The following is a 13,448-nucleotide window of genomic DNA, read 5'->3' on the forward strand; positions in this document are numbered from 1 at the left end:
AGATTCGACCAGTTAAGTGTACTTGGCATCTAAAAACTGGTTTTTCTGTTACATGAAAGAAGTCGACTAAAACGGATATATTCTCATGTGGAACTTGTAAATAAAGGATTCAAGATGAGGCTGGTAATTATAATCGCTTTAATTAAAGTCATTACAGTTGACAGAGCTACAATTGCTTTTTATTTATAACCTATAAGTTTGTAAATATAACCTCAAAATGCGAAAGTTTCTTGGTGAGGAAAAATTAGAGGTTTATATTTGATATAAAGAAACTAGGATTGTTAGAGGAATAATAATTATAGGCGGAGAAATTCATCATTAAATTGACGATCAGTATAATTTATGATACATTTCCAATGTATTTGTGACGTTGTGAGCTCCAGTTTTAAGTTTGAATTGACATATAGTTTATGGAACTGAAAAATTTACTAATTTGAATATTACTAAGCACCAAGATTCGCTTTGACAGAAAATAGAATTGTTTCTATTATTTAACAAATAATCATTATCTAATAGTTCTGTGTTATATATGAAATTAATTTATTAGCTTCATATTTCTAGTATAATGAAGAATTACTAGACAAAAATAACAATATCCAGCTTGTCAAATTGATATATTGTTTATAAGAATGAATTGACAATTTGATTTTTTTCAGTATTGCCTGTCTAGTGAGCCAACAAAGCCATGCTTGGTTCTAACTTTCAAAGGAACCACGCTGATGTTGGATTGTGGTTTAAATATGCAATCCATTTTGCATTTCATGCCTTTGCCCATGGTACCTAGCAACAAATTTAATTCCTTGCCAACGTGGCTGCCGCGCAATGATAATCAACAAGATTGGCAAATTGAGGGAGTTAGTGAGATAGAATTTAATTATTTAATCCTTTTCAGTATATTTTAATTGTTAAATTATTTTAAACAGCAATTGCAATTATTTTTAATTTAAGGAGCTGAAAGAATGTTGCGGTAGAGTCTTTGTAGATTCAGTTCCAGAATTCACTCCCCCTTTGGAGAAAATAATTGATTTCTCAGAGATTGATGCCATTTTGATATCCAACTATACATGTATGCTCGCGTTGCCATTTATAACGGAAGGCACAGGTTTCAAAGGTATAACAAGTGTATGCAAAATGATACACTTTGATAAAAGTTATGTACAGATATAAGCAAAAGGGCTATTATCTTGGAAACGGTGATAGATGTGGCAAAATGTCAGGATTATTTCAATTCCTCTTTACAAGAGTTATGAAAAAAGTTATGCATTGGAGCTGTATATATCACTGTTATATATATTGAGGAAACTATCCCAACATCTAAACCTATTTGTAATTTTTTTGGCAGAGTGTGTATGTATATAGGGTGTTTGGCAACAAGTGGGAGAACATTTAAAAAGTGATTCTCTCTAGATAATAAAATAAGTTAAAAATAAAAAATAACAGAATTACGAATTTGACTTCATTTTTTATATGCATATATGAACATTAAAACATTTATAATTAAGAAGCGAAATTGAATTTGCAATTTCATTCTTGATTTCCGTCTTATTTTTATTATCGAGAATTTTTTAATTTTCTTCCATCTGTTGCCAGACACTCTGTGTATATATTAATCTATAAACAATAATTCGAAGGTATAATATATGCTACCGAACCGACATTGCAAATCGGACGGTTTTTCATGGAGGAATTAGTAGAGTTCATCGAGCGGACTCCTAAAGCAACAATGGCCAAACATTGGAAGGATATGTTACATACGTTGCCATCACCATTAGCTGAGGTTGTTAAACCAAAATCCTGGAAACATATTTATTCCACGTCGGCTGTGAATTCGGCGCTATCAAACATTCAAATGGTTGGATATGATCAAAAGCTGGTAAGTTTAATACACACGCAGATTAACATATACCTTTTTATACGAAATGTTGAGTTTATAATAGTCAATTTTTAGAAAATTATAAGCAATAATTTTTAGAAAATTTTTTCCTAGAGCAAACAAACGTAACTGGAAATATTCAATAATGTTTTAAATTCACAATTACACATATTTAGAGACAAGTAATTTTTCTTTTTCATAAACTCAAGATTTCTTCACAATCAGCGATTTCATAGATAACGACCCAATAATCACACTCGAATTACTTGCAGGATATATACGGTGCTTTAACAGTGACACCAATCAGTTCAGGGTTCTGTTTAGGTAGTAGTAATTGGTTGATCTCTAGCGACCACGAAAAAGTTGCTTTTGTTAGCGGTTCATCTACACTGACTACTCATCCAAAGCCCATGGATCAAGTCACATTGAAGCACGCAAATCTATTGATTTTGACAGGCTTAACACAAACGCCAACTGCTAATCCAGACACAATGCTTGGGGAATTGTGCATGACTGTTGGTACATATAATCTCAATATCTGATAAATTGCGATATACCCAGCAGAAAAATGATCCCTTGATACTTTGATTAAAATCATATTTCTTAGGAGAATTAAACAAACGTTAAAATCAATTAATTTTTCTTACAAGATTTTTTTCTGACAAAATTGTTTTCTTTATTAAGTGCATTATTATTCGGATTTTTATCGCTGGTTATTTTCTGAACAAAAATATAATTTAAGTAATGATTTTATCTTACCACATAAAAATGTTGCAGCTGTGACTCTTAGAGCTGGTGGATGTGTCTTGATACCTTGTTATCCCTCCGGCGTCGTGTACGACTTATTCGAGTGTCTGAGCACTCACCTGGACAAGTCAGGCTTCACGCAAGTGCCTCTATTCTTCATCTCACCTGTGGCGGAGACATCCTTGGCTTATTCAAATATTCTTGCTGAATGGTATAATCAATGAAGTGATTCTAAAATATTTCTGATATATTGCATTCTATTATTTTTTATTTTGTATTTTACTGTCATTTTTTACTTTTAGGCTGTCAACAAATAAACAAAACAAAGTTTATCTTCCAGAGGAGCCGTTTCCACATGCTTTCCTCGTGAAGAATGCTCGATTGAAGCATTATACATCTACATACGCTGAAGGATTCAGCAGTGATTACCGACAGCCTTGTGTCGTCTTCTGCGGCCATCCCAGCCTTCGATTTGGCGATGCCGTGCACTTCGTGCAGTTATGGGGCGGCAATCCTTTGCATACCGTAATTTTTACCGGCAAGTCTACATAATTCTATTCAGAAAATAATGCAATAAGTTTGCGTTTGCAATTCTATATTGGGTAAAAATCCCAGAAATAGGATAAATTATTCAATCAACATTGGCTCTATTACGGTGGTTGAGCCTTTTCTAAAAATTCACTCTCTTTATGAGTATTTGCAAATGAGTATTTTACATAAAATGGTTGTCACATATACATTTTTAAATAAAAGGACCAAGGAAATTTCTGTAAGGGCCTCTTGCTCTTCAAGCAAATTACGAATTTAAAAATCCATATGTGGGATGTGGAATCTAGCGCTCGAAATTAAATATTAAATATCAAAAAAACAAATATATATGTAGGACACAAAATATATAGATAAAAAACATTAAACATCTCTTCCTAATATTGCAATAGTTAATACAAGCTGCGTTGTATTATTTTCTCAGTACTTTTTGTGTATCCATATATAGTATACGATTGCATATACTTATTTCCCTTATGTTTTATCAATATTTTCTTTGTAACACATTATTTATATTTATATAATTTTCTTACAGAACCTGATTTTCCATATTTGGAAGCCCTCGCACCTTTTCAACCGTTGAATATGAAAGCAGTGCACTGTCCCATTGATACCTCTCTGAACTTTACTCAGGCTAATAAACTCATTCGAGACTTGAAGCCAGAGCACTTGGTAATTCCGGAGGTTTACACACAGCCTCCCGGAATGGCACCGCATAGAACGGATCTTGTCATCGAATCCATTGGGGTAGATATACGTTTTTTATTTAATGAAAAATTTCTCATTTTTACATAATTTATGTTTACAATTCTCTGTTTTGTATTCTTTCTTTACTATATTTATAAAATATGTATATGTATTTAAAAAAGTATCCTATAAAATAATTTGCATAATTACTTTGTTCAAGGAAAAACCCTTGATTACTTTCAAACGCGGAGAGGTGATAAAATTGCCATTAAAGCGGAAGAAGGGCCTTGTGTTTATTGAGCCGGAATTAGCTAGCAATATTGTACCGAGTGAAGTGCGGCCTGGCTTGAGTCTTGCATCTGTTACCGGCGAGCTTGATGTCAAGGACAACGTGTATACTATAAAAGTAATTACTAATATGTATAAAGATAAATATGAATTTCATGGTCAAGATAAATATTACGACATGCTCTTTTGTAGAAGATATTTTCAATTAAAGAGATTTACTTGGAGAAAAAAAGTGCAATATATTTGTTTATACATAATTTCGTTTCTAAATATGTAACATTTATAGAACGTAGAGGATAAACTGACTGGAAAGAGGAAAATGTCATTGGGTTCGCCTGCGCCAATCATGGAGGAAGTGTTGAAGGAGAGAAAGCATGAATACGGGAACCTCGATCCACAAGAATTGCTGCAAAAGCTCAATCAGGAAGGCTTTCATGGAGCCAAATTACAGCATAGTCCCACCTCTACGAGTATTCATTTGGTATGATTTGATATCTTATTGACTTTTTCAATATAAATATAGAAAATAATCTTTTCCAAGATTATATAAAATATACAATTAATATAATTAAGAGAGAAAATTAATGTCTACTTGCAGCAAGATGAGGACACTCTGATTCAGATCGGAGATAACTCTACGCACATTTTCTGCAATGGCGATCAAAAAATCCGTAAACGTCTCAGGAGTATAATAATGCAGTGTCTGAAAAGATTTTGAGGTACGATATACATTTATAGTATTCTGATATTCTGAGACAATGTTTTATACTGCTATATCGTATTGTATATACATTTATATATAATTTATTGTTTCAAAGCGTGTATATATTTATTTGTTTCATCATTCATTTTTATTCTATCTATGATATTAACTTAGGAATTATTTCTAAATTGACTATACTAGAAAATATTTTTATTATCTAATTATGTTAAATAAGGGGCAGTTTAAGTACTTTCAAACACAATACTTTTGACAAACATTGCTTAACTTAACATACATTTGGCAATAATATAATAATGCTTTCCTACATATTTAATAATATAAGTAAAATTTTAGTTTCTATCGTTGCTAAATTATTGTTAATAAGTGATTGAAATTTGTTAAATTTGCATTTGAATATCATTAAATAATTTTTATTATAGATAATATATATTTAGATCTGTATATATAAGTACAAATAATGCGATATAAATATATGATGATTAGCAAATTAAATGTAAATAATGAAAAAAAAATTACAATCCTTTACAATAATAGTATAATAAGTATAAGTAGTATACATTATTTTAATGATTTACATTCTAGAATGACTAATTTCTTGCTGCATTCTGAATGAATAAGAAACCTCTATCATTTCATATGCACATGTTATATATATTTTGATTTGCATATGTTCTATGCAAATGACAGCAAAATTATCAAGATTCTAAGATTCTTTTCGTAAATATATTCCAAACTTTGCGCAAGTTTACAGGATAGAATAAAAATAAATAATATACTGAAGCGATACAAAAATTTCAATAAATCTCCTCAATGCTATAAATAAACTTTTTTAATTTTAGAGTCTAGAACACATTAGGGACTTTCATTTGTTTAATGTATTAACTCTAGAGATAGTAACGATGAGTAAAGTTTATTCTACTTATTGATCTTAAAATATGTTGGTCTTAAAATAGTTCATATAAACTGTTTGATTGAAACTATTCCGTTATCTATTCTTGCTTCATAATCTAAAAAGAGGAAAAATATTATAAGCAATTCCATAATGCATGAATAAGTTTTACTCATCGCTAACAATAGTAACAGACTAAAAAATAAAGGTATTTATCTAGGATTATTAAGCGTACTTCGCGTGACCCATTTCTTCAACACATTGATCTTATTTCTTACCTCATCCATGATTGTATTGTTATACTCGTCGACGACGTTGTCATGTGCGTCAATAGCAGTAGAGCAGCTGTTTTTTGACGCGACATGAATGTCGATCTTTCTCTTGGTTGCATTCAGAGTGCAGCAACTTATTACCTAGTTAGCTGTGGCGATACCAATCGCAACTCCCGCCACATACGAGACTAGAAAGAAATGGAATTCCGTTGGCTGGAAGCTATCGTCGCCGCCGGTCAACATGTGGTACCAGCGCCGCGTACAGGTCTTCCCTTGTTTCAGCAATCGCTCGGCTTTATCCAGCTTTCTATCGACGAATCTCTCGGCCTGGAATGCAATAATGTTCATCAGTGACTCGGCGTTACATCGAAGCGGAGTTGGTAAAATCTGCACACCATAATTAATTTTATTAAATATTTTTATTGGGGACTATACAAAAATTATAATGATATTGATATATAAGTTTCATTCGACATTAGAATTAATATTGATATTAATTGTTATTGATTGATATTGCCGTATTAAATTTTAATATTGAATTAATATCATTCAATATGGATACTGTAAACGCAACAGTAATATGTATGATGACAACATACTAAACGTTCGTTCACATTTTCGCACAAAACTTCAAAGTTATTGTTCTTTACTTCACCAACATAGACCGATAAAGAAACCGCCAAGAAAACTCGTGGCAATGTATGAGTTCTTCCTCCACAATATCCCTACCTGCAAACAACAGTAGGAACACTATATTTAAAAAATTGTAAACTAAAAAATTATAAACAAGACAAGCAAAAATATTTCCTATAATTAGGAATGATAAACGCAAGCAATTTGTTAAGTTACAATTGAAAATAAAGTTACAGATTCGAAATAATCTCTGTTGGAAGATCATATTTTTAAAAAATATGTATCGTTTTTCAATGAAGAAGTTAAAAATAGAAAACTTTCAATCTTTAACTCAGTTTAGAGAACCTATAAAATCTTTATGCAGCAACCCGACATTTGTCTCACCTTATCCATGAAATTTGGTCCTTCGCCGGTAATCTTTTCTTCCACTTTATCTGTTATTTTCTCGGCTTTACTCATAATCTTGTCCCAGTTAATTTTTATGTAACCCTGATGTGCAGCTATTTGCAGCATGATGATTCCACCACCGACTGCACAGGCTGCCACCTTCCCAATCTTCATGGTGACGAATCCAGTTACCCTAAGTTACAAGGCAGTTAGTATAGAAGATGCGTCTAATAAGTGCTATACGCTCAGATACTTGAGAAATAAATAATTATGGCAACAATTAAAGCATAAAATACGTACCATCCTGATGTGCTACCAATGATGATCTGTTTGGTTGCCGAAGATTTGCTCACATCACCCATGATTTTCTCTAAGAAGGATTTGGCTTCCTGTGAGGCATCTATACTATAGGCTTCCTTGTTTGCGTCTTCTTTACTCTTTTTGGGTATTGGCATCTTGGTCCTGAAAAAAAGAAGTATGTGAAAATACAACAAAGAATTTATATCTTTAAAAGATTGGATAATTCATGTAACGTTGCTCAATGATCTTATAAGGTTAAGTATGGCTTTAAAAAAACTCCTATTACATAAATTCTATGCTTAAAAGTTATACATGTGAGTGAAAGAAGTATCAATGTAGAAAGTTTCACATACTTAATTGAGATACGAAAAGATGTTTCAACCATCAATTCTATTTTTAAATTTGGAGTAAAATCAAATAAAAAATAACAAATCCCTGATTGTTCCTAATAACAGTTGTGTCATTAACCTTTAAGTGGATAAGTGAGGTAGCCACAGTACTCCAGATATAGTTTTTTTAAAATCTTATTCTGGAAAAGGAAAACAAAAAAGTATTGCCCAGAAGTCTTAAGGATCCTCTACGTAGAAGTTATAGACGGTCGTGGAATCTTAAGTCGTAGGAAACTGACCAATTCTAATCGAGTGTTCTCCTTATATTTGATTGTGATTGGTTGGTTTCCTACGACTTAAGACTCCACGACCATCTACGACTTCTATGTAGAGGATCCTTTAAAGTTTATTATTTTTACATTCATCTATCTCATAAGGTATGAAGTCTAATTTACAATGTGCTCTTTGCTTCTTGTTTTTTCCATATTTTTATTTTGCCTTTTTGCCTCTTATCCTGTTTCTTCGTTTTCTGCCATTTGAGATAAAAGTTGCTAAACTTTATAAGCGACGAGAAACAGTGAATTATTACATTTTTGTTGTTGACGTTAAACAAGGATAAAATGATTCACTTTGTCCTTGCTAGAAAACATCTGTGATTGTCGATAAAACGGTTGGTAACTTCAAGATTGGTAAGAAGGAAAAAGGTAATAGCTAAAAAGCATGAAACGGGAAGCAAAGAATACATTATAGATTAGGCTTAACTAATGTAAATTTAACCACAACATAATATACTAGTAAAAAGTATAACTGTGGAATCAAAAATTTTTTGGAGGTGTTCTGAGCACCCTACTTATTACATATCTTTTCTCTAAATTTATTGGAGTAAAATCTTGTTTTGAGTTAAGCCAGTCTTGAAAAACAGTGACTCAATTTTCAATCTTTAAAAGTGAGATTTTCACTCTGAAGGTTTTAAAGTTTTTAAACCTACCCACTTAAAGATTAACAACTATTCAGTAATCATAATAACAAAAGGATCATATGAGAAGACAGACGTTGGAAGTTGATGTTATCCTCGTCATTGTGCGGATTTGTGACGCAGTGAAGTAAAACTTAATTATATCGATGACGAAGTTTCGGAAGGAAGTCACAGCGATTGTTCTCAGAAAAGGAGAATGAAAAAGAAACGTCGCGGAACATCAAGGAATTCCCGTAAATTCCCAATCGGCTGCAACATTCAACGAATTCCGGGGAAAAACTAAACGATAAAGGGCTCTACCGTTTGAAGAGTTTCCTTATTCTCGAGCGGAAGACACTTCTGTTCGGCATGAGTATCGAACGTGTTTCTAGATGTATGACGAATCGTCTCGCGGGCAGAAACGTTTTGCTTAGATCTACACAACATTTCGATAAGGTATAAAATTTACCTATTTTTTTTTTCGACAATAAATTTTCGCAAACGGTGACGGATGCGACGACGTCAGTTGAGCGATCCGTCAGATCGAACGTAAATTGACGTAAATACGATACGATAATTTGGAGGGAGCCAGACGGCTCCCGAGAACCAAGTTTGCTCGTTTTAGTTGCACTTTCTGCACCTTGCTCGTCTCTGTTCTTCTTTCCTTTTATCTCTTGTTTCAACTTGAAACGTATTGTTTTTTTTTTTGTAGTATTTATATTTTTTAATATACAACATATTTAAATCTACTTTTATTTGATCTTTTTTACGTTTAAATTCGAATATTTGATTTGATTTTTTTGTTTTGTTTTTTTTAGTTACTTTAACTTAATTTATTAATTAAACTCCTGAAACTTTTCTTCTTAATATTTATATCTATTATAACTTATTTAAATATTACTATTATAGTATATTATCTATTTTTATATTTAGTCTTTTTATATTAATATCTGATATTTTGTTTCTTAGCCACTTTAAATATCAATTGAATTTATCGCAATTTTTGCCTGAAATATCTATTTCTCTACATATGTAATATTCATCGTTAATTCTCGACAATCAAATGTGACTTAAAAAGATAGTTAACATTGATCGAATAAACGGTGACTTTATTTTCTCGTATCTTATCGCATTGAAATCTACCGCGCTCGAAACACAGAAATGGCTGGCTTGACTCGGCTGCGCTCGGCGTCGTTCGGTCACGCTCGGCATTCGTCGCGGAACCGGCTCGGCGCCGTTCGGTCGCGCTCGACATTCGTCGGCGTTTCGTGAGCCGGTCGGCCGGCGCGCCGCGCGACTCGTCTCATTTCATGCCGCTCGTACGTGATCGCGTGTAGTTCGTGTCGTTGTCGTTGTCGCTGCCGTCGCTGTTGCGCCGCCGCCGCCGCCGCAGCCGCCACTATCTCGCTGATAAACTCTTCGCGATGCGGTGACGGCGCCGTGGGCCGTGGGATTGACTCGCGTACAATCGCGCGCGCGCGCGCGACTTCCTCGTCGTAGGTTTCGGAGTCGTCGTCGTGCGTGCGTGATATCCGTCTCGCGCGGGTCGCGGATGTGTGACGCACGTGTCTTTACCGGGACCGCGACAGAGCGTGTGTAAAATGGCACAGGACACCGACGACATCAACCTCACGCCGCAGGAATTGCAGACGCTGTCGGAGCTAGACAGGTGATTAACTCCACCCGGTTCCACGTATACCTCCGCGGTGTCCCCGGTCCCCCGCGACCGGGATTAATGTCGCTGCTTCCGTTCCGTCCAGATTACGAGTATCACGACTATCACGACTATCACGTCACGGGTATATAACCTAGAAAAGTGCGTTTGACAGCGCGCTTGTGCGCAACCTACTGACACCGTTTTCGCGTTTCCGTCTGTACCACATTCCGCGGGTTTGTCGCGAAATCTCGCCGCGATAACAATGCGCGCGCGAATGACCGGCGTAGCCGCCGTCTTGATTATTAAATCGCCGGCACGATCGCCGATAATAACGATCGACGTAAATACATGTGTTCCGCACGAGTCTCTCGACCGGGCGGAATGCGCGCGTAAATGCGATATAATACATCGTGAAACTGAAGGCACTTTCTCTCTTGTGTGCATGCACAGCCGGCAGTTTGGTTTCCTCAAGCTCAACTCCCCGGAGCAGGCGAAGAGGAAGGCCCTGGTGGTGCGTGCCATCAAATACCTAGATCGTATGCTGGTCCAGGCCCAGGCGGAGAAACAGCGCAGGAAAGCTGATAGTACAAAAGCGTGCTCGGACGACTCCAAGGAGAACGAGGATGAGGATAAGGGAATAAGCATCGATCCCAAGACGTACTGCAAGCTGGGACACTTTCATCTACTTTTAGAAGATTATAGCAAAGGTATAACTTCCTTTTTATGGTATACCTTGTCATGAAACTGTCGGGAATGTTTCACATTTGTTTAAAATTCAGATCAATTTGTGAATTTCATTCAAATCAAGTTCTATTTTATAATTGAAGACGTTTTATCAAGCAAATAAAACTTCTTCTTCATTTAGAACAAGTACTTGTTTTATAAATTAAATAGTGAGATATTAAAAATTATAGCAAAAATGTAGCTCCCTTTCTGTATTGTTTTTTTTCTATAAAACAGTTGAGAGTGTTTCGCGTCTGTTGAAGAAAAATTTAAGCTGATTATACATATATTAGTCATTTAATTCAAATTTTATTTTATAATTGAAAATGTTCTTTCAAGCAAATAAGATTATCTTTTTTTGTTTTTTATTCTAAATAAACACTTGTTGAATCAAATAATAAAGAATTTAACTGAGTAATTTTAAACTCGAGATATGTATATCATATCAACAGTTGGGAAACCTGTCGAAACAAATGACAGGAGGGCTTCCTAGGGCTTCAAATTCCATTGATTTACTGTATATTTCCTCTCACTTTTAAACCTTATCTTGAGTAAAACAATTTTTGTTTTGTTTGTATTAACGAGCAAACCTGCTCTGATGACTATCTTCTTTTTTCTTGTTGCAGCAATGTCAGCGTATCAGAAATTCTACTCTTTAAAAGGTGACTACTGGAAGGATGCTTCATTTCTGTATGGACTGGGTCTCGTTTACTTCCACTTCAATGCCTTCCAATGGTGAGTGTGAAATAATTTTCTTTTTTTAATATGTGCCCTACGAAAAAACGATTAATTCTGTTACGAAAGTCATACAATATTCAATGCGTGAATGTATCTTGTGACCCTAATTTTATATTAAGTAATTAAGTAAGGTAAAATAAAATTAATTGTAAATTGATTAATCAAAATAAAAAAATTTCATGAATAATAGATCATAACAAATTTTAATAGATTAATATTTATGATTAATAAAATTGATTCTATTAAACTGGTATCCATTCCATTAAATAGACTTAATATTTTTTAATTAAAATTTATTACGAGATATTAAAATGATTAAATTCCAAACCTGAAGCAGAATATTAATAAAATTGCATTAAAATATATAAAAATACAATCTCTTGGCTGTTTATTCTTAAAAATTTTGCAAAACATTTTTTACATTTCTCATTAATATCTTTTAAATAGATTTACTGACGAAGAACTTTATAGTTATTGGTTTATACCTTTATTAACATTGTTAAGATAAGTTGCAGGAGACTCTATGCTCTCATTTTATTTAAAATGGAAAGTGATAGCTAAAACGAACATGCATACGGGGGTGTAAAACGTTTGATTTTACTTCTCGCGCGCAATTGTAAACGTAGAGCAGGATCCCGTGGTTAAGTCAGTCGGCTAGGTCCTAGGCAAGCTACGTAAGGGCGAAGGGCCCGACCGACGAATGGCAAACATGGCCGACATAAAAAAATTCCGCAATCTCTCTCGCAAGAGTTGCTCGCCTTGAGAAGGGGGCGTCGGCCCTTGCACGACGTACACACACGCAGAGTTCATTGTTCCCGTGCAGCCTCTCTCTCCGTGCATCCTCTGTTTATTTTTTAATTTTGTATCGCACACGTGACACCATCACTCGCCGATAAACGGCAAACTGCCCTTCCGGGTGCCGATAAGGTGTGGGTCCGAGGGTCGGTAAAGTCACAAGCATTTCGGTTCACTGATACCGGTTCTCTCTCTCTACCAAAGTTTTTAATTTCGGTTCAATTTACTCTTCATCTTTTTTCAATTCTTAGAACTAGAAAAAGATGAAAAGTTAGTTATGAGAGAGTTTCACATTATTTTGTCCTATAAAGAGTTTATTATTGATAAATTCTTAACTATACAGAATCAACAAGTAGGTCTCATACATATGTATAAAATAATATGAAAAGATTAATGCCTACAAGGACCTAACACTGGCTGTTTATGTGTTTCTTACTTTTATTATATCAAAATATAAGTAGGTACATAAATACGATAGAGAACGCCAATAAACGGTCAAAGTTTAAATCAGTTTAGATGTTTCGAATAATACAATATATATTCTTTGTTAAATTAATTTATTTAAGATATGATTGTGCGCGCCGAAACATTCAGACATTCCTATATATTAAATCAATTTATCTCAGATATGACTGCCTAGCAAACAAAAATGGATAGAAATGGATTGGAAATTTTCAATCCATCCGAATCCGTATTTTAAATCCATAAAAATGGATTGGATTCCATATAAGAAATTTTTATACATGTAAAAGTTTAAATAAGTTAAAGTAGTAATTACATGAAATTCTATAGTTATTATTTTAAAATTTATACAAAAAATATAGTTATGTAATAAAGGAAACATTAATATATGAAATATACATAAAAGCAATTAATTTATTAATTAAAAATAAGGAATTTATATA

At 33.9% G+C, this 13,448-nt stretch overlaps 3 protein-coding genes across 10 annotated transcripts in view; 2 read left to right on the forward strand and 1 right to left on the reverse strand.

The window, feature by feature from the left end:
* Window positions 1–4,859, forward strand: IntS9 (integrator complex subunit 9). The gene is made up of 11 exons (XM_018514683.1): window positions 1–123; window positions 657–854; window positions 949–1,111; window positions 1,632–1,873; window positions 2,146–2,392; window positions 2,651–2,831; window positions 2,923–3,158; window positions 3,702–3,913; window positions 4,074–4,259; window positions 4,428–4,622; window positions 4,740–4,859. The coding sequence occupies exons 1-11, from the start codon at window positions 115–117 to the stop codon at window positions 4,857–4,859; spliced, it is 1,989 nt and encodes a 662-aa protein (XP_018370185.1). The 5' UTR covers window positions 1–114.
* Window positions 4,860–5,714: 855 nt separating this feature from the next.
* Window positions 5,715–10,478, reverse strand: LOC108765853 (FUN14 domain-containing protein 2). 8 transcript variants are annotated; one of them, XR_001940342.1, is made up of 5 exons: window positions 8,952–9,038; window positions 7,347–7,508; window positions 7,044–7,239; window positions 6,626–6,755; window positions 6,276–6,353 (listed from the first exon to the last, which is right to left on the reverse strand). XR_001940342.1 is itself a non-coding variant. In XM_018514710.1 (4 exons), exons 2-4 carry the CDS (start codon window positions 7,499–7,501, stop codon window positions 6,168–6,170), a joined length of 537 nt encoding a protein of 178 aa, XP_018370212.1. In that variant the 5' UTR covers window positions 7,502–7,508; window positions 10,330–10,478; the 3' UTR covers window positions 5,715–6,167. The 8 variants fall into 8 exon arrangements, 7 of the variants coding, with proteins under 7 accessions (XP_018370212.1, XP_018370207.1, XP_018370211.1 ...); XM_018514710.1 differs by lacking the exons at window positions 6,626–6,755; window positions 8,952–9,038 and adding an exon at window positions 10,330–10,478 and having other exon boundaries at window positions 5,715–6,353; XM_018514705.1 differs by lacking the exon at window positions 6,626–6,755 and having other exon boundaries at window positions 5,715–6,353; window positions 8,952–9,037.
* Window positions 9,929–13,448, forward strand: part of LOC108765852 (Utx histone demethylase) — an 85,542-nt gene continuing 82,022 nt past the window's right edge. The window contains exons 1-3 of the mRNA XM_018514703.1: window positions 9,929–10,299; window positions 10,738–10,994; window positions 11,637–11,745. Of these exons, the coding sequence (XP_018370205.1) occupies window positions 10,232–10,299; window positions 10,738–10,994; window positions 11,637–11,745 (434 nt within the window). The 5' untranslated portion in view covers window positions 9,929–10,231. The remainder of the gene's footprint in view (window positions 10,300–10,737; window positions 10,995–11,636; window positions 11,746–13,448) is intronic.

Source organism: Trachymyrmex cornetzi, unplaced genomic scaffold (assembly GCF_001594075.2).
Source record: "Trachymyrmex cornetzi isolate Tcor2-1 unplaced genomic scaffold, Tcor1.1 scaffold557, whole genome shotgun sequence".
NCBI lineage: Eukaryota > Metazoa > Arthropoda > Insecta > Hymenoptera > Formicidae > Trachymyrmex > Trachymyrmex cornetzi.

Excerpts from the sequence above, each read along its gene's own strand:
- IntS9 (XM_018514683.1), top strand. Across the intron at positions 3,914-4,073 it reads TTGTCATCGAATCCATTGGG|GAAAAACCCTTGATTACTTT; the intron begins GTAGATATACGT and ends ACTTTGTTCAAG. Across the intron at positions 4,260-4,427 it reads ACAACGTGTATACTATAAAA|AACGTAGAGGATAAACTGAC; the intron begins GTAATTACTAAT and ends TAACATTTATAG.
- LOC108765853 (XM_018514705.1), bottom strand. The coding sequence starts at position 9,001 with ATGCCGAACAGAAGTGTCTTCCGCTCGAGAATAAGGAAACTCTTCAAA. Across the intron at positions 7,509-8,951 it reads ATAAGGAAACTCTTCAAACG|GACCAAGATGCCAATACCCA; the intron begins GTAGAGCCCTTT and ends TCTTTTTTTCAG. Across the intron at positions 6,354-7,043 it reads GACCAAATTTCATGGATAAG|GCCGAGAGATTCGTCGATAG; the intron begins GTGAGACAAATG and ends ATTGCATTCCAG.